Source organism: Mustela putorius, unplaced genomic scaffold (assembly GCF_011764305.1).
Source record: "Mustela putorius furo isolate JIRA1106 unplaced genomic scaffold, ASM1176430v1.1 tig00003853_pilon_pilon_pilon, whole genome shotgun sequence".
NCBI classification, from domain to species: domain Eukaryota; kingdom Metazoa; phylum Chordata; class Mammalia; order Carnivora; family Mustelidae; genus Mustela; species Mustela putorius.
Genome location: NW_025422005.1, coordinates 64770749 through 64798005, shown reverse-complemented (window position 1 = coordinate 64798005; position 27257 = coordinate 64770749). Strand labels below are relative to the sequence as shown.

The 27257-nt window shown below is 35.2% G+C and overlaps 1 protein-coding gene across 20 annotated transcripts in view; it reads left to right on the top strand.

The window, feature by feature from the left end:
* FUBP1 (far upstream element binding protein 1) overlaps positions 1-27248 on the top strand; it is a 34218-nt gene extending 6970 nt beyond the window's left edge. For 3 of the 20 annotated variants that reach the window (XM_045064747.1, XM_045064752.1, XM_045064762.1), the window contains 20 exons: positions 312-350; positions 836-875; positions 1367-1419; positions 1509-1580; positions 1704-1761; positions 4063-4225; positions 4321-4419; positions 4552-4653; positions 4862-4964; positions 5054-5154; positions 5528-5669; positions 6320-6480; positions 9545-9696; positions 9788-9867; positions 13146-13283; positions 15006-15080; positions 21846-21905; positions 21986-22131; positions 24700-24746; positions 25296-27248. In XM_045064747.1, the coding sequence (XP_044920682.1) occupies positions 312-350; positions 836-875; positions 1367-1419; positions 1509-1580; positions 1704-1761; positions 4063-4225; positions 4321-4419; positions 4552-4653; positions 4862-4964; positions 5054-5154; positions 5528-5669; positions 6320-6480; positions 9545-9696; positions 9788-9867; positions 13146-13283; positions 15006-15080; positions 21846-21905; positions 21986-22131; positions 24700-24746; positions 25296-25329 (1865 nt within the window). In that variant the 3' untranslated portion in view covers positions 25330-27248. The other 17 variants (XM_045064748.1, XM_045064753.1, XM_045064755.1 and 14 more) reach the window with 14 other exon arrangements.
* The last annotated feature ends 9 nt before the right edge of the window (positions 27249-27257 follow it).

The following is a 27257-nucleotide window of genomic DNA, read 5'->3' as shown; positions in this document are numbered from 1 at the left end:
ACCTAAATACTTTGTCTTGTATCATTCTAAAGTGCTTAACATACATTAAGGTCAGTGATTTGATAAAATCAAAAAGAATTTTTTTAAATGTCTGTGCATCTTTTAAACATGAAAAGAATGAAAGAAATGTAATGTTTCTTTTGATTACTAAGAGTTTGGGATAAGTTTTGTCACTTTTGGTTCAAATGATCAACAATTACCTACAGCTGTTTCAATAAGTGTTTACATTGATATTCTTGCTTGGGCACGGGTTAGCTAAGTCTTGTATTTGTACTTACTGGCAAAAAGTTAAAAGGCTCTTAATTTTGCAGATCAACCAGATGCTAAGAAAGTTGCTCCTCAGAATGACTGTAAGTATTTTAAATTGGGTTAAAAGCTAAAGTAACTGAATTTTAATATCAGAGTTTTGTTCCTAGTTTTTTTTGGGTGTCTTCGGAGTTAGTTGATGGCCAGAATACTTTAGAATGAATGTCTTTGTAAATAATACTTCTTGTCTTCATAATCTCTCACTTGAATTATGGCTAGACATATATTCTTACGATTTGATTGCTAAAATATTTTCATATTCAATTCTATAACTCCATTTTTTAACCTAAGCTTGTGCCCCTTGAGAAAGAACAGTTTCTTTCCATGCCATTGCTAATGATACCTGCTCTTTCACTGACTTTATTGCCCACTGTCAATGTTGATTTAAGTATTCTGCCTAAAACTTCATTCTCAAAGGTGGTGTTTTCTGTGTGTATGGGAAAGATTTTAGTATTGCTTGATATAATTGTATTGTTAAATATGTGTGAACTTAAATTTAAAGTTTTCATTTTATTTGATTTTTTGGTAGCTTTTGGAACACAGTTACCACCGATGCATCAGCAGCAAAGGTATAGTGAAAGGCTTTTCGAAGAGTACTTTGCAAGTTTTAGTTGAAATGTCTGTGAAAACACAAATTAGTATATAGTGAATATGTGCCTGTATATTCTTTTTTGTTTATTCATTTCTGTCCATTTTAGTTGAGAACAGAATGATCATTTTTCCTTTTGAGTGAGATACATTTGTAATTTGGAAGGAAGGTAGAATTAGCCACATATTTGAAGAGCTAAAGCGAATGAAAATAATTGTTAAGAAAACATTCCCTGAACCTCCACCCCAGCTCCTTTGCAGTTAATGCTTTCAGACTATTTACCATACTCTCCTCAATTGGTGTGTGTCCCATCAAGATTCTGGCTTGAACTACTCAAGCTGCATTTTGACTCTGAATATATGCCTGAAAGCCTAGTTTAAGCCATTAGACTTCCATTTTTATTGGATTACCTTTTGAATGTAATCAGTTCTCTTTCTTTGAAGGAAAATATAAGTTTTTGTTTTTTGTTAGCAGGTCTGTAATGACAGAAGAATACAAAGTTCCAGATGGAATGGTTGGATTTAGTAAGTAGCCTAATTTTTAAAGCTTTGAAAACAATCAAAACATACTTGACAATCTTAGCAAATAATTTTTTTTCTTTATTCTTTACTAGTAATTGGCAGAGGTGGTGAACAGATTTCACGCATACAACAAGAATCTGGATGCAAAATACAGATAGCTCCTGGTAATGTTATTCTCTAGCTATTTTTCAAAGTGACTAGAAAATTAGCATATTAAGTAACTATCGAAAGTGATATTGTAATCTTTTTGGCCTAAAATATTTTTGTGTTTTTTTATTTAATTGTAGACAGTGGTGGCCTTCCAGAAAGGTCTTGTATGCTAACTGGAACACCTGAATCTGTCCAGTAAGTATGAAATGATATGCCTGAGGCCAGCCCCTCTTTCCTACTGAAGGACATTGCCCCTGAATTTAACTGATTTTACCCAGCACTATTAGTTTTCCCATTTTCTAGCTAATTTCTAACAAGATATAAAGATGCTGAAAAATCCCTCCATCTTAACAAAACCTTGAACCTCACATTTCTACTTCTCTGCCTCCTTACACAATAAAAATCCTTAAAAGGAGTAGCTCTCTTCACCATGTCGTTTGCATCTGTTTTCATTTTGTCTTCAACTTCTTTGAATCAGACTTTTACTCCCATGGTTCCATTGAAGTTGCTCTTTTCAAGATCACATACGGCCTCTCCATCTTTCCACCCATCAATGTTGTTTGACTCAGGGAACCACTTTCCTAGAGATATTCCCTCCCTAGCTACTTTCTCAGTCATTCTTGGTCGTCCAGCTCTATCTTCCTAGCCTTTCAGTATGAAAGTGCCGCAAAATTCAGTCCTCCTACAGTCTGTCTACGTATACTCCTCAGATGACTTCATTTATTCTTTCACAAACTTTAATGTGTAATATTAAACTTTTAATATTAATATATCATAAATTTTATGTACTCCTAAATTGTAATTTTCAGCCTTGCTCTCTTTTTCTAACTTACAGAATCCTATCAAGCTGCTCACTTAGTATTTCCACTTGAATGTCTACTAGACATTTCAGACTTTGAATTGTTCATAATTGTTTTCCACCCCGTTACCCAGTCTGCTTTGTCCTCTACTCATCTCAGTAAATGGCAGCACTGTTTTAATACTCTTATCTTTTTCTTTGGGTACCTGGTTGGCACAGTACATTAAGCACCAGACTCTTGGTTTCAGCTCAGGCCTTGATCTCCGGGTCGTGAGGTTGGGCTCTGCACTCCGCAGAGTCTGCCTGAAACTTTACCACTTCCCCCTACCTCACCCCTGAACATGAGCATTCCAAAATAAATTTTAAAAAATGTTTAAATTACCTTTATCTTTTTCTTGTCTTTCATTTATCCATAAGCAACACTTTGGTCATTTTTCTTCAAAATTTATTTGGAATCCAGCCTTTTCTTGCCATTTCTATACTATTTGTCTGTGACCATTTGTCGATATTTCAACATGTTTCCATTCTTTTTAGCTTGTTCAGAAGTAGTCTGTTCTTAGAATAGTATAGCCATATCATTTTTTTTAAATGTGAATCAGTAGGTGTCTGGGTGGCTCAGTCATTGGGCGTCTGCCTTCGGCTCAGGTAATGGTCCCAGAGTCCTGGGATCGGGTCCTGCATTGAGCTCCCTGCTCCACGGGAAGCCTGCTTCTCCCTTTCCCACTCCCTCTGCTGTGTTCCCTCTCTCGCTATCTCTCTCCCTGTCAAATAAAAATAAATAAAATCTTAAAAAAAAATAATGTGAATCAGTTTATGTCATTACTTTGCTCATATCCTCTAATGCTTCACCATGTCTTTATCATGGATTGATTTACCTGCCACCTTTCTTACTTCATTTTTTACCTCTCTTCTCCCAACTCACTGTGTTTAAGCCCCATTTAGCTTCTGTTCTTTCAGCACACCAAGCTTGCTTCTCATCTGAGATCTTTGCAAATTCCTGTTTCTTCTCTCTGGAACATTTTGCCCTCTGATATTTTCATAGTTACTCCCTCTCTTCCTCTACATTTTAGTTCAGATATCTTATCAGTAGTCTTTTATGTCTGCTTTGCATGAAATAGCTTATCTTTATGAGTACACATTCTGTCTCCCTTATCCTGTTTTAATTTTATTTGTAGCACTTAACCAAACATGCTGTTTTAGTTATTTAATCAAGGTAAGCTGTACCAGAAGGGACCCTTGTGCATTTCATTCAGTGTTGTAATTCTATTATCTAGTATAGTACTTGGTATATGGTTAACATTTCTTAAGTATTTTTGAATGGATAAATAAATTTTTAATGTGTGAGTGAACAAAGTGGTGTTTTAAAATTGGAAATACATCATTCAGTTATTGGCAGAGTAGCTTAATTCTTAGATGACTTTCAAAGTAAAGTGGAAAAAAAAGTAGAGTGCTACTTCTTGGACATTTAGGACTGTTCTAAAAAATACTGCAAATTGTATACCTAGAAAATTTATTGTGTTATCATTCTTTGTCCCTGATGGCATTTTCTCTTAATTAAAATTGTTAAATTAGCTTTAAGCCACCTAAACCTGAATTGGGATGGGGGAAGTACGTGATTATATTATTTTGTGTTTCTGTATTTGGATAAGTTTTTGAGTATGCCTTAACTTATTGTTTGACTCCTAATTTGTTAACAGATCAGCAAAACGATTATTGGACCAGATTGTTGAAAAAGGAAGACCAGCCCCTGGCTTCCACCATGGTGATGGACCAGGAAATGCAGTTCAAGAAATCATGATTCCAGCTAGCAAGGCAGGATTAGTTATTGGAAAGGGGGGAGAAACTATTAAACAACTTCAGGTATTGGTCTGTAAAGTGATTAGTTTTCATCTGTTTTGAAGCCAGTTCGTTTCCATTTCCCTTTTGTTAATACATATGATTTCTGTGATTAATAGGAGCGGGCTGGAGTTAAAATGGTTATGATTCAAGATGGACCTCAGAACACTGGTGCTGACAAACCTCTTAGGATTACAGGAGACCCATACAAAGTACAGGTAAACTTGTTTATATTTTATATAGAAGGATTTGGGAACAGAATGGGCAAAACACATAGGAATATAATTACAATGTTTTGAGACCTGCCTTGTAAATTGGGTGTTTTGTTTTGTGTTTTGTTTGTACTTCAGCAAGCCAAGGAAATGGTGTTAGAGTTAATCCGTGATCAAGGTGGTTTCAGAGAAGTTCGAAATGAGTATGGGTCAAGAATAGGAGGAAATGAAGGGATAGATGTAAGTAAAAATACCCATTTGGAGATGGTTGTATACTGATTCATAAATACATGTGTTTTTCCTGTTCTGTGTTACATAGCCTTCTTTAACATTGGATTTCTGCCGTCCCTCCCCATAACTTACACCTTAGAGTACAGAATATAAATCTTGTTACCCTATTAATTTTCAGGGAATAGCTTTCCTTAATACTTAGTTTTCTTTGTATAAGGTCCCCATTCCAAGATTTGCTGTTGGTATTGTAATAGGAAGAAATGGAGAGATGATTAAAAAAATACAAAATGATGCTGGTGTTCGAATTCAGTTTAAGCCAGGTGAGTACATTTTTCATTATCTGTGTTATTAGCAGTTACTTTTTTGACATGCATTGTTGCTAACTCAAACCATTTTGTTTGTTTTGAAGATGATGGAACAACACCTGATAGAATAGCACAAATAACAGGACCTCCAGACCGATGTCAGCATGCTGCAGAAATTATTACAGACCTTCTTCGAAGTGTTCAGGTTTGACAGATGTTAATATTTTCATTGTTTTGTTTTCATTTAAAAAATACTTTTCTTCAAGTCTGAAAGGGTCCCCCCTCCCATTTAGTTTTATATAAGAATTTGTCTGATGATACTTTGTTAATAACTAAGAAGTTTAAGTTGCTTTGAGGTAGACATCTTAGAGCAGGAAGATAGCTATGTAAGTGGATTGTCTTGCTTATCACAGTATAAAATAGTGGGTATTACTTGTTGACTGGCAGTCATATCATCTCCCAGCCTCTTTAAACTTCTGGTTTAGGAAAATGAAGGTTGAGGAAGATAGACATGGAATGACTTTATCATGGAAAGAAGAGTATGCTTCTATGTTGACTTTGTTTCTTTCCTTCTCTAGGCTGGTAATCCTGGTGGACCTGGACCTGGTGGTCGAGGAAGAGGTAGAGGTCAAGGCAACTGGAACATGGGACCACCTGGTGGACTACAGGAATTTAATTTCATTGTACCAACTGGGAAAACTGGATTAATAATAGGAAAAGGCAATGTATTATAAACTCTTAATGTTTTGATATATAGGAAAAATTTAACACATGACCTGATTTTTCTGGACGCTATTTCTAATGTACACCAGTAGCAGTGATTTTTCCTTGGCTGTATCTTACATTGATTTGTAATGAAAACACAAAGGAAGGGCTTTATATATAAAATTAAAATGTGATATGAATCACATTGGCTACTAGAGAAGGGACCAACAGTTTTAATTATTAGCGTAAGAAACTTTTGACTGAAAAAGTGGTTTGGATATTTGTGTCATTTGCTTTTTCCTAACTCACATCTTCTTAAAATTTAGGATTTTTTTAGTAAGTGTTTTGGTTTATGTTACTTATAAAAGCAATTTATTTGAAACAAATATTTTGATAAGTTAGTTTCTGTTATAATTCATTTTATTGTTGGGTATAGACATACTAATTTAGGTCTTAAAAACTTGAATGTGTTTTAGGAGAAGCATGATATACCTTATAGAACTTGATTTACAAGTGTAGAATAAATGGAAAATCTAAAAGAATATTGGCAGATGGGATACTGCTCAAAACTTTTTTATGGCTCTCTTAATTGTGACCATTTTCATTTAGGTAGTTCCTTTTGTATCCTTTGGATCTTTAGAGAAATTATTGTGTTTTGATTTTAGGAGGTGAAACCATAAAAAGCATAAGCCAACAGTCTGGTGCAAGAATAGAACTTCAGAGAAATCCTCCACCTAATGCAGATCCTAATATGAAATTATTTACAATTCGTGGCACTCCACAGCAAATAGACTATGCACGGCAACTTATAGAAGAAAAGATTGGTGTGAGTGTGATTTAAACTTCCAATTTCTAGGGGTGCATGCCTGGCTCAGTTGGTAGAGCATGTGAATCTTGATTATCTAGGTAGTGAGTTCAGGCCCCCACATTGGGCAGAGAGCTTACTTAAAAAATAAATAGGGACGCCTGATTCAGTCAGTTGGGCATCTGCCTTCGGCTGGGGTCGTGATCCAGGTGTCCCAGGTTTGAGCCCCACATTGGGCTCCCTGCTTAGCGGGGAGCCTGCTCCTCTCTATCCCTGACCCTGCTTGTGTGCTTAGTCTCTAATGAATAAATAAAATCTTTTTTTAAAAATTGTTCAAAAAAACCAAATACAGGGGCGCCTGGGTGGCTCAGTGGGTTAAGCCACTGCCTTCGGCTCAGGTCATGATCTCAGGACCCTGAGATCGAGTTCCACATCGGGCTCTCTGCTCAGCGGGGAGCCTGCTTCCCTCTCTCTCTCTCTCTCTCTGTCAGCCTCTCTACCTACCTGTGATCTCTCTCTGTCAAATGAATAAATAAAAATCTTTTAAAAAAAAAACCAAATACATAAATAGATAACTAACTTCAGTTTATGCATAGACTCTCTTAGTTAAATAAGACATTAATTCACATGTTCTTATAACTACTATATAGAAAAATGCCAATTTCTAGTCTATGTTTCGTTATATAATGGGTACATGTAACATAGAGAAGACTCTCGAGCAGTGAAAAATAACCCAATTAAATATACATTTATAAGGGTTTAGAAACTTGTATTTGGGTGTGGATAAGTAGAAAATGGATGATGTTACTTGCAGATATGATGTTAGGGTTGGAGGGTTAAAGAATATACTTGAAGGACATAGTTAATGGGAATTCAGTATTTAATAAGGGTTTACTTTACTCAACCCTTGTGAGGCAGATATGAATTATATGCATCCCCCACTTTAGAGTAGAAATTTACAAATCCAACTCTTAGACTGACAGTGACTTTTAGGAAGTTTTAAAATATATACTACTTGAATGTTTTCCACCTCTACACATACCACACAGCTCTGAGTCAGAGTCTGGAACAGGGCCCAGCATCTAATTTTAGAAGGGTGTTCCAGGTGATTCAGACACATGGCCAAATTTGCAAATTTTTTCCTTTAGAACTAGAACAGTTTCCTGGTGGTAGTACAAAAAATGCATAGAGTCTTAAATGTGCTTGCTTATAAATGAGGAGCTAGTGTTTTCTTGCATTCTTTTGCTATAGAGCGTAAGGGAGCATCTTAAGTTCCTAATAACAATTAGAATTTCTTAGGAAAATTCTTGATGTTTGCTGCACTGTGGATGGAATACAAATAGATCTAATAGACAAATACAGGAAGACAAATAGATGTATAAAAGATGCTTAAAGAATGTCTTATAAGGGGGCGCCTGGGTGGCTCAGTTGGTTGGACGACTGCCTTCGGCTCAGGTCATGATCCTGGAGTCCCGGGATCGAGTCCCGCATCGGGCTCCCAGCTCTTTGGGGAGTCTGCTTCTCCCTCTGACCTTCTCCTCGCTCATGTTCTCTCTCACTGTCTCTCTCTCAAATAAATAAATAAAATCTTTAAAAAAAAAAAAAAGAAAGAAAGAAAGAATGTCTTATAGGGGTTCCTGGCTGGTTCAGTCAGTAGAGCATGCAGCTGTTGATCTGTAGAGATTACTTAAAAAGAACATAGAAAGAATGTATTCTAAAAATACATACAAACATTTTAAGTTCTGTGGTATGGACAGTAAGTGTTTAAAAATGTGAAGAAAATAATTCCAGACTTGGTAGTGGCAGAGATTGATGCTAGAAAAATGGACACGTCGTGGTTTTAGGTTTTATGATTCCTAACATGCATGGATCAAGGTTTCCAATAGCTTGATGGTCGAAAAGATCGGTTGTTACCGATAAGCAGTTTAGTATGGTGGTTAAGAGCATGAGTCTCTGAAGTCATGTTGTTAGGGTTCAGAATACTCAGAGTCATTTACTAACTTTGTGACCTTGGAGTAAGCTATTTATACTCTTGTTTGCCTCCCGTTTGTTCATCTATATAAAGGAGAATAATAGTAGCTGCTTTACAGGGTTGTAGGGATGAGTGTCTGGCACATAGCCCTGTAAAAATAACTTTTTCAATAATCCATTTTTGCTTTTTGGAAAGGATTGTTTATGGATAACAGAAGTGAGTGATAATGACAAGAGGTAGAGACTTAAAAGATTAAAATAATAAAAAGGATTTTAAAAGTCACGAAGTTTAGCTTCATTATTTTGTAGTGAGAAAATAGACAACCAAATGTGATTTAAGCAGTTGCTCCAAAATGTTATTATCCGTATTAACTGCACGAAAGCTGTGTTTAGGATAGTTAAATGAAGGCTAGTGGTCTTTACAAGTTGGATTATGAACAGGAAAATCAACTAAGCATTATTAACTATGTGGTATGATATAAATATGAAGATCCAGGGGCGCCTGGGTGGCTCAGTGGTTTAAAGCTCTGCCTTCGGCTCAGGTCATGATCTCTGGGTCCTGGGATTGAACCACGCATCGGGCTCTCTGCTCAGCGGGGAACCTGCTTCCCTCTCTCTCTCTCCCCTCTCTCTCTTCCTGCTGTTCTGCCTGCGTTTGATCTCTCTCTCTGTCTGTCAAATAAATAAAATGTTTTTTTAAAAAAGTAGATGTAGAACAGATACAGAAAAAGAAAAGCTAGAGACAGCATATTTCCATGACTGAAATGGTAAAGGAGTGGTAAAAGAGGTATAAAAAGGAAAGCAAAATAACAGAAGGGAATAGTCTGAAAGGAATAGAATGGAAGGTAAAGGAGACATTTCAGTTCTTTGCTGATGCGTTGATTGTAATGAATTTACATGTGTCAGTGTGGTAAAGAGTTTAAGCAACATGAATGAGGAAATGAAGGAAAATCTAAAAAAAATCTAAAATATGTTGCTAGGGGCTGTATAAAAGGGTAGAAATGGAAGGTTAATTTAGCCTTTGACTTGTTCAGCCATTATTACCATTTTTTTAATTTTTTTCTTTTTCTTTTCTTTTTTTTTTTTTTTTTTACATCTTTTTGCTTTTTTACAGGGTCCAGTAAATCCTTTAGGGCCACCTGTACCCCATGGGCCCCATGGTGTCCCAGGCCCCCATGGACCTCCTGGGCCTCCAGGGCCTGGAACTCCAATGGGACCATACAACCCTGCACCTTATAATCCAGGACCACCCGGTCCTGCACCACAGTAAGTATTGAGTTTGGTTCTGGAGTTCCCCCCACCCAAAGATTGTAGCTTTTGATAAATAGCGTTTTTATATTGATTTCTTTCTTTTCAGTGGTCCTCCAGCTCCTTATGCTCCCCAGGGGTGGGGAAATGCATATCCACATTGGCAGCAACAGGCCCCTCCTGATCCAGGTAAAAGACATTTATTATTCATGTGTAATCTGTATTATCATTCCTGTTATCCTCCTAGATTTTCTAATGTCATTTCTACATTCTGTGCATTTTCTGCACTGACTCTTTCAGCGGGAGTCTTAGTTTCTGGTTTTACCACGGTGTATAAGATTGGTGTGTATATGGTTTGTTTTCAGTGAATTTTTTTCTACCTGAATTTGGCTTTCTGCCCTTTCAAAGTGATAAGAACAGAGTGTTAAAAGCCAGAAGCTACAGGAAGAAATACAATGTCTTAGTTTTAAATACCAGTGCCATCAAAATGTGTAATGTGTTAATTGCGACATTATCCATGAAAGAATAGTGTATGTTTATTTATGGAATTATCTGAGTGTCTAAATGGAGCATTTAATACTTGAGTATTAAACTTTGAAGTTCTCAAATATAAAAGCCGTTTTCATATTCCTGATATGGTAACTTCACATATTAGTAAAAATCAGGGCTGTGTTTAATGTCTGCATGTTAGAACTCAAAAATACATTAAGTTATATGTTTTCTCTGTTCAGATCTGGATTTTATATATAAAATTCTATCTTGTTACTGCATCTGCCATCCTCTAGTTTTCCTTTCATGATGGTCAAAGGGGCATTCATCAAAATCAGTTAATACTTATTTATGATCCTTCTTTCTCACCTACTACCTATCTTTTAGGACTCTTTCACTGGAGTAGTTTCAAGGAAGGTACTGAATTATGGATTCCTTTCCACACTAGTGTATTTATTTTTTAAAAGAACCTAAATAATTGATTTAAATGCAGTTGTTTTAGTGAATTTGATTAAACATTCTTGTTGTTTAAATGTGGCCCTATATTGTAACATACTTTAATTTCATAGGAAGTGTGCTCTTTGGAGTATGATTGCACAGTATGACAATAAGCAAATAACCACAACTACACTCATTCAAGAAACAACTTGAGTGTGCTATGATGTGGGTATGCAAAGATTAGTTTATGTTCTATAGCAGAAAAGTGCACTCTAAATGTTAGCAATGCTGTGATGGACTGAGAGAGAGTTAAATATAATTTAGTGTATAATAGTATAAACATCTTTTAAGAATGTAAAGACTTTACATTCCCTCTTGTAAGCCAACTGGGATGCTGTGATTAGACAGAAAAATCACATAATTTAAGAGATTCGAGAGTTTGAGCGAGTTAAGGGGTGAATTTATATTGGGGAACTTGGATTTGTAGGATTGCACCTTATGAGCACTGTTTGGATCAGTAACATGATTGAGAAGAGTGTTGGGAATTAGTAGTAGTCTCTATCATGGTCTTGATTTCACACTGGGAGTAGTAGTGAAGTCACCACATTAAGAATTGGTTGATGAATATGGCTTACAGCATTGCCTTTGGAAAATGAAGTAACCCACTTAGCTAAAAGATGGTAGCTAGGGTTAGATACTGCTTATATTAGATTTTGCATTATGTAAAAACCAAAATAATTTACTTAGATGAAATTTCTGGTGAACTTATTAACATTCTGGTATTTAAATGTGGCCATGACAAAGTTCATATTTTCTGAACTAAATCTTTTTCTATTAAAAAAAAATGGGCTGTTGGGGCACCTGAGTGGCTCAGTGCTTTAAGCCTCTGCCTTCGGCTCAGGTCATGATCTCAGAGTCCGGAGATCAAGCCATGCATCAGGCTTTCTGCTCAGCGGGGAGCCTGCTTCCCCCCCTCTCTGTCTGCCTCTCTGCCTACTTGTGATCTGTTAAATAAATAACAAATCTTTTTTTTTTTTTTAATGGGCTATTAAGAATTTATGTAGAAGTTAAGAACTTAGATTTCAGAGTGAGACAGACCCATATAAGTCCTAAGGCTACACCTTTAATAATTGTGTGATAGTAAGCAAGTTTTTTAATCCCTCTGTATCTTTTTTTCTTACCTTTAAAATGATAAATGAAGGATAATCATGTTGAATGAATAATAAAATCTCTGTGTATGTATTAGTTATGTCTAACTGTTGGACTGGTTCTGTTAATCCCTCTACACATTCAGGAGTTCAAGTATCGTTTTCTGAAGTCTGTTTTGTCTTAGTTTCTCTGGCCAGAGATGGTGTCAAATGAAATACTTGTATTAGTATATAGGTAATGACACAATTAAGATAAAAACGTGCAACTTAGAAAAGCAATACATTTATTACTTGAGGAAGGTTTGGAGGGTGGATAATGCCTTAAAATTGTATTACCTTAGTCATTGTATCACTAGAAATCCTTGCTCCTTTTTTCTCAAACTTTATTAAACAGCTGAGACTTGATACCCATTTGGGATAAAGGCTACACAGATTTCATATAGATACAGACTTTGGCTAAGGAAATTACATTTTCCTTGATAATATAAACTTAAAGATGTATCTGTAGTGTCATACCGTATTCTTCATATAAAAGACAGAGTCAAGAAGAGATTTCTGTTTCTGACTGAGAGATCTCAAACTGTTACTGCATGAGTTTGATTTTTATGAAGGATGAAATGAGGAAGCATAACATGGTCAAAGGCCAGATAATGAACATGGCAACCTTTGAAAAGTACAAGCAGTTTACTGTGACCAGAACTTGAGTGTTGGAAAAATATTGACAAATGGGGGCAGATAGGGCTAGAATGGGAAGGACAAGCCAAGGCGTTAGATCATTAAAGAAACTGGGTGGTGATAACGTTGCACTTAAAAACTTTGGCAACCCTAAAGACTCTGGAATTAATGAAGAATTTCAAGTAGGGCAGGAATATCAAGTGTATGTTTTAGGATAATTATTGTAAAATATGATGAGATGAAATATGGCTAATCTGTTTATTTTTTTAAGACTTTTATGTTGGCTCTACATCCAAAACAAGACAGGACAGAATTCATAGTTCTCAGATAATTGTTTCTTGTACACATTAGTTCCTAGAAATCCTTTGTTTTAGTCATTTGCCATGTAGAACTGCTATCTTGAGGCAAAACCAGTTTAGGAAAAAACCAAGGCAGCAGGATGGTTTGAGGCAAAGCATCAAATTTAGAGACAAAAGATGTTTATTCTTATCCTAATTCTGCCACTCAGCTAATTTTCTAGGAACATCACTTAATGTCTGTACTTCACTTGCTGTAATTAAAGCTTATGAATGTTAATTAATAGAATTGAAAACTTCCCATTTACTATTTATTTTTTGTTAGCCATTTAATTTGGGGGTCTACTAAAGAGTGTGTATGTGTGTGAGAGAGAGAGATTACAGACTTCAGATGCAAACGTTGAACTTGTGTTTATTCTAGCTAAGGCAGGAACAGATCCAAATTCAGCAGCTTGGGCTGCCTATTATGCTCACTATTATCAACAGCAAGCACAGCCACCACCTGCAGCTCCTGCTGGTGCACCAACTACAACCCAAACCAATGGACAAGGTAACTATGGTAATTAAAGAATTTATTTTGTATGTAGAAGTAGAAACTTGTGTTTGGAATTATATATGAAGTACATCAATGTATAAAACCTAAAATTTTACAATATTTAATTATAGCTTCAGTGAGCAGACTTTCCGTTTTTGAAAATAAGTTTGAAATAATTGCAAACTTTCGTAAAAGTTTAAGTTGTAAGATACATTACAGAACACCCAGGTAACCTAGCTGTTAATATTTTATCCCCACCTCCCGTTTGTCCCATTTTCCTGTCATACGTGTCCCTATCCATTACCAGTAGTTTTTTAGGACCATTTTAAGATCAGGCCGTACACATCATGTCCCCTTAACCTTAAGTACCCTTTCTGCATTACTCCAAAAATACATTACCATCATACAGCGCTCTTAAACAGTCTTTCAGCATTGATACATCATTACTGTCCCAATGCAGAACCCTTACTCAGATTTCACCAGTTGTCCCCTCAGTTTCTCTTTTCTGATCCAGGATCCCATCTGGAAAGTACCAACATTTTGTTCTATGTAATGATGATAGATCAACATAGGTTCCTTCAACTTTTTCTCAAAATAATGTCATGCTCTTGAGGTCCTATTTGGGAGTTGGCAGTACCTCAGAAATAATCCTGTGCACTTAGTCATTATATCATGGGGTCACATAATGTTGGCCCGCTTCATTCCTGGAGATGGTAACCATAGTCACTTCATCATGTTGGTGTTCACCAGGTTTCTATACCATAAAATTGCATTTTTCTCTTTGAAAGTAAAAATTGTTGGAGAATTTATGCTGAGATTATAGGAGTATTCTATTCCTAACAGCAGCTTTTATGATAAAATTCCTGATTCAGCTACAACTATGATGATAATTTTTTTTACATCATTTATTTTATATTTATATATCTTAGTTGGTATTGTACTGTAGGGAAGAAGTATTTTTTCTGTTTATACCAGTATGGCCTCCTGTTTTATTCAACATGTCGTGTTTTAAACTGTCTATACTATTTGATTATCAGATTGCCCTAGCTTTGGCCAATCAGGAGTACCTTCAAGATGGCTCCTATATTCTTTTGACATGTCATTCTTTAAGCACATCCTTAAACTTTCTTGCGCAATAAGATTCTTATTTTGTGCTTCCTGGGCTCAAGCTTCTAGAATTAGCCATTTTTTCAAGGAGCCCTGATTCCGTTTAATAAATACCATCATCCAAGAAACCAAACTCAGTGTGTTCATTGCTACCAAGGTGTCATTGCTTCTAAATCCTTTCAACATAAAAAGCTAGGAAATTTACCTGCATGTATATCTGTATACAAAGTCATGAAACAACATAAATATTTATACATGTATATATTTCTAAGACTGTTGTATCCCCTGCAATTCCATTATAACACTTCAGGGTTCTTTGTAGCTTTTTCCCTTTCCATGCTTATAAATTGTGAAAGACCTTATATATTCAGTGTGTTTCCTTATTTCACGAATGAATTAAATGCTCAGTGTGACTATTCTTCCATTGTATATAGATAGATTTTCTCTGTTGACTGTCTCTCTACCTCCTGCTTCCTGTGTCTTTGGCAGGAGCAAGAATCCCACTACCACACAGCTCCCTCAGTCACTATGGCAGGCTGCTCCCAATTTCTCCACTCAAGGAACAGAAGGAAAGGGCCAAGAATGTCTTTGGAAACCCTTAATCTTACTATATTTTTGTTTTTGTTTTTCTTAAACAAGGAGATCAGCAGAATCCAGCTCCAGCTGGACAGGTTGATTATACCAAGGCTTGGGAAGAGTATTACAAGAAAATGGGTATGTTCTACATTTCTTTTTTATACATTTAATTAAATTGAAATGGATACATTTAGTAAATACCACATAGAAGGATGAAGATTCCAATAAAATGATGTTTGAATTTTTTTTATTACTGAGACTTATATTTAACTTTTAAAATCTTGAAGTGGAGAATAGTTGAATGCATTCTAAAATCACTGAACTTTTAGGTATATTGGGATTGTTACAAATAATTCTTAAGTTTGTGATCCACATAACAAGGAAGTCTTTTTATTTCTAAATGCATTTGTCAGCCACTTAATAATTGAAACTAAAAATTGCTCCATTGGCACACATAACACTGGATATTACTTGGCTTTTGTCAAAGATAGTTACATATATTAGAAGCCTAACTGGCATAGGTTAAATTCTGGAGTGCCAAGCAAAAAAAGGGTTGCATGTGGTCTTTTCTGCTGCAAAGTAAAACTGACAGTGACCTACTACATTAAGTACTTAAATAACATTTGCATATATGAAAAAGGAAAAACCCACCCACAAAAGCCATTTCCATTCAGTAACTGTAGAGCATATACTACATGCCAGACATAACGATAGAGCTGAGAATGTGATTATGGGCATAATAGCTAGGAGCCCCTGCCCTTCTAGTTATATTCTCATGGAGGATACAATTGTTAATCAAGTACTTTGCCAAGTATATTACTACGAACTGTTACGAATGAAAAGAACTATATTTCCACTAACACATCATATGTATAGCTACTGAGTGGTAGCAGCAGATTTTGAACTCCCAAGAGGGCATAAATCCCAAGTCTGTCTCCCAAATTTGCTTTTTCCTGGGACCACTTGGAACCTGGGAATTATTACTGTTAACCTTTGAATAACAATGTAAGTTTGAACTTAATGGGACTACCTATAAGCAGATTTTTTTTTTCACAGTACTGTAAATGAATTTTCTTTATGATTTTCTTAGGGTTTTTGTTCTGTTTTTTTACTTAGTCTGTTGTAGAATACAGTATGTAATACTTAAACATGCAAAATATGTGTTAATTGACTATGCTATCTGTAAGACCTTTGGTCAACAGAAGGCTATTAGTAGTTCAGTTTTGGGGAAATCATAGTTACATTTGGGTTTTCAACAGTACAGGGGTCGGTACCCATAATCCCTAAGTTGTTCAAGGGTCAGCTGTATTTCTGAACAAATAGTTTTTGCTTTTAGAAGCCTGTGGTGTTATTCATCTAAAATTAACACATGTATGCCACAGCCACTTGTCATAAAAGAAAGTTAAACAGACTTACCCATCTTTCACTGGTATAGAACAGATCTAAAGATGGTAGAATTTTCTCATAAGATACAGTCTATTTGAGATTCTCAATGTAAATTTCAATGTTTTCTTTGCCCACGGATATTTTGTCATCCTCCACAGAAAGAAGAAATTCCAGAAGGGTAGTTATATTAATCTTTTTGTGTAGGATACATTTACCTGGTGATAAGAATGTTCTACACAGCTTGATAATCTGTTTAAAGAAAGAAAAATTGTTTTTTCTCCCAAACAGTATATTCTATTTAGGGTGATCATATAATTTATTGTTCAGATATGGATAGTTTGAGAATAACTGAGGATGCTATTCTGTCAGAACTTATGGTCACCCTAAGTTTTATGAAATAGTGTCACCATTTGAAAGATTTGAATATTTGCAATTGCTGCAGTTGAAGATCATTGGATCTGGGGCACCTGGGTGGCTCAGTGGGTTAAAGCCTCTGCCTTCGGCTCAGGATGATCCCAGGGTCCTGGGATCGAGCCCCACATCTGGCTCTCTGCTCAGCAGGGAGTCTGCTTCCCACTCTCTCTGTCTCTGCCTGCCTCTCTACCTACTTGTGATCTCTGTCTGTCAAATAAAAAAATAAAGATCATTGGATCTGACTTGAATTTTCACAGTGGTTAATATGCTAGAGATGTTCTCTATGTTAATATTAAAAATGAGTAAAAATAGGCCTGTTTGTGGACTAGAGAATTATTGGGGAATTAGTGCAACTTGTGTTTGTATATTTTATCATTCATTTGCAGCATAGCCATTAATTACTGTTTAACTTTTTTATACTTGCCCAAAGTGAGGGGTGTGTGTTGAATGTTATCTGTGAGGTCTTAATACCATTCAGATTTTTAAGGATAGACATCTCACCTTGCCATTCTTTTTTCATTTTCTATCTTTACTCTGCTGACTATAAAATTTTAATTTTATAGATAGTGTCCTGGACTCTGTTGAATCCTTTGTGGAGAAAAAAACGTCACAGAAATAAATAATACTGTGTTTGGCTTAAGAACCTCCTTATCCCCTACCTTTTTTTTTTCCTTTCCCCATTTGTGTGTTTTTTTGTAGTATGACAGTGATCAGCTGTTAATTTATGGAGCAAAGGATTCTCTCACTTGTAAATCTTAAAGAAAATAATGTTAAATTGCCAGGTCTTTAATGATAGCTACAAAGTCAATTTATTTTTTCCTTTAAAAGTTCTTTTGTTAAATGACTGGTTGCTTTACTCTCATTTCTCCTAGGTGCATTACTGGTCCTTAGGATACTTTTAGAACAACCACACATAAGTGACCTTAGATTAGTTTTTAAGATTGATCTTTATGTATGTATGTATCTGTGTATGTTTTTAAAGTAATCTGTATACCAATGTGGAACTTGAACACACAACCCTGAGATCTAGTCACATGCTTTACTGAGACAGTTCTCAAAATTTTTATATTTTACTTTTTTATTAAGATTTTTATGTTTATTTCAGAGAGAGAGCTTGTGAGCAAGGAGAGAGACAAAGGGGGAGAGAAGCAGACTCCATTCCAAGCTTGGGCCCAGTGCAGGGCTTGACCCCACCACCCTTAGATCATGACCTGAGCCAAAATCAAGAGTCAGGTGCTTAAGTGACTGAGCCTGCCAGATGCCCTCAAAATTTTAAATGAAAGGGAAGAAAGTAATAAAATATTAGGGAGATAAAAATCTTTATCTCCAAATCCAACTCCCTTGTTTTGAGAGGCCAAGTTGAACTCTTCCAGTGGCAGAGCTGGGATTTTCTAGGACTTCAGACATTTTCCAATTCCCAATCCAGTGTCTTCTTTACCAAACTGGACAGGCTGTACCAGCTTTTGAAGGCAAATTTCAGCTGCTTCTCTTTATTATTATTATTATTATTATTTTTTAAGATTTTGTTTATTTAGCAGACAGAGATCAGGCCAGGGGGTGGGGGGAGCAGGCTCCCCGCCAAGCAGAGAGCCCATTGAGGGGCTTGATCCCAGGACCCTGGGATCATGACCTGAGCCGAAGGCAGAGGCTTAACCAACTGAGCCACCCAGGTGCCCCTCAGCTGCTTCTCTCTCTCTTTTTTAAAAAGATTTTATTTATTTATTTCACAGACAGAGATCACAAGTAGGCAGAGAGGCAGGCAGACAGAAAGGGGGAAGCAGGCTCCCTGCTGAGCAGAGAGCCCAATGGTGGGGCTCTATCCCAGGACTCGGGGGATCATGACCTGAGCTGAAGGCAGAGGCTTTAACCCACTGAGCCACCCAGGGGCCCCCTCAGCTGCTTTTCTTAACACGAAATACTAATACTATAAATTTGTCATTGTTTGCTTATAAGTAAATAAGCTTCTTGAAACAGGAGTTAAGTTTTTAAATCTGAATTTCCTAGGATTTTTTTTTTTTTAAGATTTTATTTGTTTGACAGAGAGAGATCACAAGTAGGCAGAGAGGCAGGCGGGGCGGGGGGGATGCAGGCTCCCTGCTAAGCAGAGAGCCCAATGTGAGGCTCAATGCTAGGACCCTGAGATCATGACCTGAGTTGAAGGTGGAGGCCCAACCCACTGAGCCACCCAGGTGCCCCTGAATTTCCTAGGATTAACACCATCAGAATTTAGGAGAGAAAGTCATAAAGATGAGATTATAGAGAGTTTATGAAGGAAATTTTAAGTCTTAATAAGGAATGGCAGCCAACATGGAAGAGTAGATATTTTTGAAGCTAGAATGAAGGAAACTTTTGTAATAAGTAAACACCCTAAGGAGATGAAACAGGATTTCAAAGTAGAGACTGGCAGTAACCCTTTGGAAGAGGGATAGTGAAGGCATTTTTGGAAAAACTGAGAGTTGAGGAAGGCCCTTAAAATGTTAAATACTGATATGGTAGACTGTCACCTTTGGTGTGTGGTACCTTAATGGGTGAAGGCCCAGGGGGATGGGTGGTGGAGGGTGAGTGGTAGGGAAAAAGTGGTTGTGGGAAAGATGCAGGTGTTTAGAGAGATAATTTAGAGTGTTGGGCTGTAATAATAGAATGTTATATGTGAACTCTAGGCCAAGTCTCGTTTCTTGAATAAAATGAAAGTAAAACCAGGGCACCTGGATGGCTCAGTGGGCTAATCCTCTGCTTTCGGCTCAGTTCATGATATCAAGGTCCTGGGATCAAGCCCCACATCTAGGCTCTCTGCTCAGCAAGGAGCCTGCTCCGTCCCCACCCTCCCTCCCCCGCCTGCCTCTCTGCCTAATTGTGATCTCTCTCTGTCAAATAAATTAAAAATCTTTTTTTAAAAAAATGAAAGTAAAAGCTCTTACATATTGTAAACCTATATGTAAATATTAAGTAATGTTCTAAAGCATAAACTAAAACTATCTGTCCTCAAAACAGTTTTTGAACCTAAGGATAAAGGGAGCAAGTTAAGGACATTCGTAAAAGGGGCAGAGAGGCACAAAAGGCTAGGAGATAGCCAAGTCTGAAGTAGATAGGAAGAGTTCTTCGGTTACTTTTGGCAGGGCAGAATGAATCACATTTGTCCCTCAGATTGGAGGCATGAGTTGAGTTTTTCTTTGTACACCTTCAAGATTGGAGTGTGATGTGCTTATGACTTACCAAGTGTTTGTTTTCCTTAGGGTCTTAACATGTTTACCTTTCACTTTCCACAGAAATACTTGAGTTGAGGAGAGGGTAGGGAACATTTGAGTTTGATGAATGTTCTTAATGCATCTCCCTGTTTCTACCATCTTACATTATTTTGCCTCTAAAATGAGTATCTTGACAGTGATCAGTTCCTTTTTGTAAACCCAAAGTAAAAATTGTTGGTATTTTAACCAAGTTTGGCCTTAAATCAGCAGGTTTTCAGGTGTATAGTTTGTAAGAGACATTGTGTAATTTTATTACTGTTGATAATCTGGGGTATTTGGCAGTTGTCATTGAAACCTGTTTCAGATTTGCTTTAATTTAGTGTCTCCTTATAGGATCAGAATGTTAAACTCAATTCCTCTTTGAAAAGAATTAGGAAAAGCAAAAATAAGAATTTTGTTTGTATTACATGGGATTCTCTGCTGTTGCCTGTATTTATAGAAGGGGGTTTTTCTTGGGTTTTTAAAGTTACTCATAAATGTTGAAATTCTATTCACTTAATTGCTTCTATTCAGCCAGTTTTGTGATGCTGATAGACACTAATTTCTGCAACTACATAAAGTTAACCTTGTTGGCAATTTCCAGCAAAACATAAAAACAGCTTTCTCTGTGTCTGTGCTTCAGTATTTTTTGTCTAGCCATAATTCATCAGGTCAAGTAATTACAAGCTAGATAAAATTCTCAAAGGAGCTAAATAAGAAAACACGTGTTCTTTCTCACCACCTTTTTATTTCAAAAATTTTATACCTTCAGAAAACTGCAAAGTAGTACAGCAAACACCCATATTTATATTTTTTACTCAAATTCAACACTTCTTAAAAGCTTACCATATGTACATTGTGTCTGTGTGTACATACGTATTTATTGTGCCTAAGCCTTTACAAAGTAAGTTGCAGACTTAAATTATTTCAGTAATATCATCAAAGTACACACCATATTTAAATTTCCTTGATTGTTAGGAAAGGGTCTTTTGTTGCTGTGTGTCTTGATTATTTTAAGTTTTTTTTTAATCCAGAGCCAATTTCAGTTTTGTGAATATTGTTAAGTCTCTTTAGTCTCTAAATTCAGAAATTACACTACCTAGAAAAAGCTGCTCATGAAAGCTGTGGGGTTTATGTTTCATTGGTCTTGTTGCTTTGAGCCTCTTCAGGAATTGTTCTTAATGTTGTCAGGTTACTTTTAATATAATTTTGTTGTGATTTGAATACATTGTATTGCAACTCTTAACATCTTATTAAAAGGTATCTTGAAGATTAGTCTTGGTACATACAGTTTATAGGTAACTAATCAGGAAACAAAAATCTTGACAAGATCTTAAAAAATAAAATATTTAATAGCTTTCAGGTGGGTTTTTTTTGTTCTCAAAAATGTTCTTTTTCTCCATCAAGGATTTACATTTTATTTAAAACCTATAGTGTAACATCCAAATGAATAAGACAAAAAAATAAAGGTCTTTTGCATCCCTGTGCCCAGCATCAGTACCAGGGTACCATAGATTACTTACTTGAAGTACTTTCCAAACTCATTTTAGAACATTAATTTTCAAATTTTGCATTGACTCAAGATATTTAAATCTTCTCCTTTCCTAGTTAAAACTATGTGGATAGTTTTGATTTTGTTTTTTATTGATAGTGATACTCTAGAACTAAAAGTTAATGATTAATATAAGTCAAAAAGAAACAGCATTCTGATTTTTTTTGAATTGCAAGAATCGTTTTCTTATGACTATTTAAAATAAAATAGGACACTAATGAATATATAAAATAAAACAGGAGCAATTCTGACCCTCTGTGCTTGTCTTTATAACCTGTACTTACAGTGGATATAATTTTGTATTAAAATTTAGGGGGTTTTTTTTAGGTCAACAAGGGCAGACACAAGATTATTCAAAAGCTTGGGAGGAATATTACAAGAAGCAAGGTATTGTTTTTATTAGAAATGAGATTCTTTTGGGCTTTTAATTGTGGTTACAGCAACAAAGTTGTTCTGTTTTCTCAAAGGTCAAGCGGTTCCTGCTCCTACTGGTGCTCCACCAGGTGGTCAGCCAGATTATAGTGCAGCCTGGGCTGAGTACTATAGACAACAAGCAGCCTACTATGCCCAGACAAGTCCCCAGGGAATGCCACAGCATCCTCCAGCACCTCAGGTATACTAAACTTGCTAATGTATTGATTTCTGATCCAATCATGTTTTCTGCATGTTTACTGTTTTGTCTGGGATTATGTTTGCCTTTTTAATTTTTATCTGGCATAGCATAACTAAATGAAGTACCTTGGTGTATTGTTTGGGTTTTTGTTTGTTTTTTATAAATGCTTTCTGGCATCTGAGTGCTGAATATTTCTATAATGCCTTTGATTTTAAAAATAAATTTTTTTCCCCCAGGGATTTGCAAATCATGCAAGAAGCCACCACCATTTATATTAACCAGTTTTTCTTTCTTAAAGGATTCACTCCTGAGTTAGCTCCATTTAAAGGATTTTCTTTAACTTTTTGTGTATTTCTTATGTATCTCTTCTGCACAGGGCCAATAATAAGAAGTGGACAATACAGTATTTGCTTCATTGTGTGGGGGAAAAAAACCTTTGTTAAATATATGGATGCAGACGACTTGATGAAGATCTTAATTTGTTTTTGGTTTAAAATAGTGTTTTTTTTTTTTTTTTGAAAATGTACAAAATATCTATCACTACTGATAGGAGGTTAATATTTCTGTGTAGAAATGAAAATTGGTTTGTTTTTAGTATTTAGTGTAGATGTACACATTCCAGCAAATGTATTTGCAACTATTATGTGGTCAATGCTTTGTGATATAAATGTACTTTTTCAATGTATACTTTCACTTTTAAAATGCCTGTTTTGTGCTTTACAATAAATGATATGAAACCTCCTGTGTCGGTAAGTTGGATATGTGGGTATTTAAAGGATTCATAATTTCTTAGCAATGATAAATTAAGATACATATACACAAATATATAAGCTTTCCCCATGAAATATTAATTGAGTTTTTAAACACTGGCATGTTTTTTCCCCCTTGCAGTATAGTAGTAGATTGGAGGATCTTTTCCATTTATTGTATTTGGCTGTTTCAGCACAAGTAATCCTGATATCTTCATTTTTTTTTCCTTCTGTTTGATTAAAACCTGCATGTGTGTACAATGATCTTTTGGCATACTTCCATTGAATTAACAGTGAAATTTCCTTTTATACATGACCACTGTTTCAGATCTGTACTGCTGCTATAACAGTTAACCTTTCTGTTCTTAATTTAATAATTACTTGATTTCCAAGACTGTTTCAGCATAACTAATTTTAAACAGTTTTCGGATAGTGAGTATGAGTAGTCGAATAAGAAGTTTTTTCATGTAAAGAAACTTTCAATGTATACAATATTAGTGTGTTTCTTTTTAAATTTAGGATAGAAAAGTGAATAGTATGCAAAAAGTATAGCTACAGTGCATCTGCCATTGAAACATTATTGGGGTATGGAAATGTTCAAGCTTTTTCCTTTTTTTTTTCTTTTTGCAGTATAGATAAGCTTTGTTTTGTAAATGCACAAGTCCAATCATTGAATCAACTTGATTTTTTATGTACTTGAAATCACTTTATTACTCTATAACACTCATGCTGAAGTTCTGCTATTTTGTTGAAATCCATTGTTTACTCTTTGCATATTTGTTGGCTCTTTGCATATTAATATATTAGACTACATGCAAATACAGTCTGTCTTGCCATTGTCTGTTGAAGTGCAGGTTTGATCCAGCCAGTATAGAACTAGCTCTGTAGGGGTGAGGAGGACTGTGCTGTGTATCATCCTTGATTGTGTTCCTTCAAGGAGCATTGCACTGTAAGTACATCAGAATGACAAATTGATGAACTGCAACAGTATCTTTTTGTCAATGTTCCACATAACGTAAATGCCATACTTTGTGTGAATATTATGTTGGAATACAGTGCTGATATCTTGGAAAACCATAACTGCTTCTTAATTTAACATAGAATAATACATAGGTCTGTATTTTTTTTTTTAAGTGAGCTTAATGGGTAAGTATTTTTGATATGCTTTAGCTATAGCTAAAGAAAACTGATCATTAAAATTGAATAGTATTACTCATTGGTGCTCCTAAAAATATTGTTTTTCAGTGTACAGTATGCATATCTTCTATATTAATATGAAAGACTTGAAATGTATCAGACAGAAGTGGTTTTCAGTTTGCAAATATTAAGCAATGTAGCAGTTTAACACCATTTCATAAGTATATATTAATTCTTTCATTGGTGGGGAGCACCAGTTCTGAATATTAAGAGAGATGTACAAGGACATAAATGTTGAGATTACTTACAGGGTAGAAGATAGCAGTTCAGTTCATTATAGATATTTTGAAATGTTTTTGATTGTTTCATAGAACCTGGAGTGACTTCCCTTGCCCTTATTTAGATACGGATATGTAGTTCTAGTTTCAAGTTTAATAGTAAAGGAGTTAGTTATGTGTTATCTTTAAGAGTAGGGTTACTGACATGAACAATTTCAGTATTTTGCATGATACTGTTTTATAGATGACCTTTTAGGAAAGTGGTGCATTTATTAATTAAACTGAAGAAATAGTTCAGTTGGATTCAGTTTCATAACTCACAAATTGGAGGCTGTTGATTTTGATTCATTTAAGGTTTAAAATCTTTATTAATTGCAAACAGTGCAATTATTTATACTTCACAGTGCCTTCCCAGACCTTCCACCTTAGGTTCTGCTGCAAAAAGCAACAGGTAAGCACAACCTAAGGACATATATAAATAAATATTTCAGTACATTAATGTTGTCCCTGTGAGGTTTTTGTGGTTGTGTAATTCAAAAGCAATCTGCTACTGCTTCCCCAAAATGTATTTTGTTATTTATGCTACCATTTCAGTGGAAAGTCTGTAAGTTGTTCAAACAACTGTTTACATTTCTGGGTAATGGTTTTTGGGGTTTTTTTGTGGTTTTGTTTTTGGTTTTTTTTTTGTTTTAATGAAAAAAAAATGATGAGTAGATTGCTGCTGTAATTGAACTACATCCAAACCTTTTGTAATCTTTTCCCAACTATAGAAGGATTGTTAAAATTAAGAAAGCAATTACATAGTTTTCTAGATTTAGGAAATCACTTGATTAGAAACTTCAACAGCCTTCACAGTCTTTTTCTGATTGACAGGACATTTTCTTTGCCCTCCAAAGCTATGGAGTCTTTCTTTTTGTCTTATTCTTGAAGTATAATAATTCAGTAAGGACATTATGGGTCAGAGTTTTATTATATGACTTTTTTTTTTTTTTTTTTTTAGGCAATTCAGTTTTCATAAGTTTTATATACACTGAAAAAAGGAAAAATTTATAAGGAATACTGGCAGTATGTTTTTGTTAAGGCATGTGCATCAGTGAAATGTTAACTGTATAGCAAATAACCTTTCATAATCTGTATAGCAACCAGTATTTTTCTGATTTATAATATTTTAATAACTGACGCTGCATTTATTTTAATTTTTGCCAGTTTAAAATGTTTGTGTTCTTATAAATGATTTTAACTGGTACATATTTTGAGTTAAGATGAATGTATTTAAAGCAGCATCATATCAGTTTTGTTTATTCAGTTTCTAAAATGTGCTGATCCTTTTAAAAACTCCTGCTTATCTCTGCAACAAAGAAAAATATTCAAAAATACTGCCTTCATTTTCACACACAGTGCTGAAGATGCTGCAAGCACCAAATCATAGCTCATAAAATCAGGTCCTGAGATAGTTACCCATAAAGAGGAATCCTTTGAGTGTATGCCATTGGTGAGCCGATGAGCATGGACCATAGAAGGGCTCAATGTAGAAGGTAAAATTGGCAAATCATAATTGAAAAATATGAAATGTATTCCCATACATAATATGGTATAGGGTGTAATGTACCTGCTTTTGATCACTTTTCATTTTAAAGTGCTATTCGCTTGATCTTAAATGTTCCATGAACTGTTAAATTTTGTAAGTTATGTAGTTACTGCACCACATTTATGTGTGTGTATGTATTGTTTTAATAGATGATAGGTATGTTAAGAATGGTAATATAAAGGAGCTCTTTGAAACTAAAGAGCCTGTCAAGTTTTGGTTAGTCGTAGTTTGCATTTTTATAAAATATAGATGAATGCTAATAGATTTGGGGGCATTGTTTCTATCTCGATAGTTTTTTTATTCATTACCATAAGCCTTCACTGATACTGCATCTTTTTAAAATGGCGCTAATCTTAACCATGAAATAAATGGAAAGCAGAAAAGGTGAGCCAGTTGACTTGAATGCAATGGATGTTAGGAGTGGTAGAAACAATGTTTAGATTGAAATTGAACTGATTTATTTTACTTAGCACTTAAAAACTTGACAACGTGTTTCGTTTTTAAAAGATATTTTAGTGTGGTGAAACGTAGAATTCTTATGGTTTCATGTTTCTTTCAGAAATGAAAAGTATACTTTTACTTTTAATTAATGAAAATGGTTTTAATACTAAAACTAGAGATTTAATACTAGTTGTTTATAAACATTATAAAATATTTCCTTAGTCAAGCACCTTGGTAGTTAATTCATAAGGGTGTGTTTGGGTAGGAGTAGCAGAGTACCTTAAGAGGGAAATAGGAATATATGCAGAAGTGATAACATTTGTTTGAATACTCTGCCAGGAGAACCAGCTCTACCTGCAGGCATCTGTTGTCTAGAATAAGGATGTAGAAATGATCAATGAGGATGTCTTTTTATTTTCTGAAAATTCTGCCTCATTTTAAAATGTATTTTAACAATACCTAAAGATAATTTTGACTCTGAAAATAACCTTATTTTTTGTTTAGTCACTTGAGTTTTCTTGCCACAGTATAAATTTCTGAGGGATTTTTTAAACTGGTGCTTTTAAGAAGCAAATCCCAAGGTTTTATTTTCTTCAATGATAGCCCTATAGAAACTCTGAAATGTATTTGCGCATATATATATATTTTTTCTTATGCATGCTCGATGCATTTTCGTCCTGAGAAAAGTGTTCTCTACAGAAACTACCCGTGTGTAAAAAGAAGATTGGCTTAAAATGGCTACTGTGATGGGAACAGTGTCTTAGGGAGATGCAGCTTGGACTTGAGGTAAATTGAATACTTTACAAACTGTGGTTTAGAGTTTGCTTTAATGACATTGTATGTAAAAGGGCACATGATTGCTGTAATTTTGTATTGATTATGGTTTCCTCAATAAAAAAAATAAATGTACATTGATCAATATTATAAAGGAGT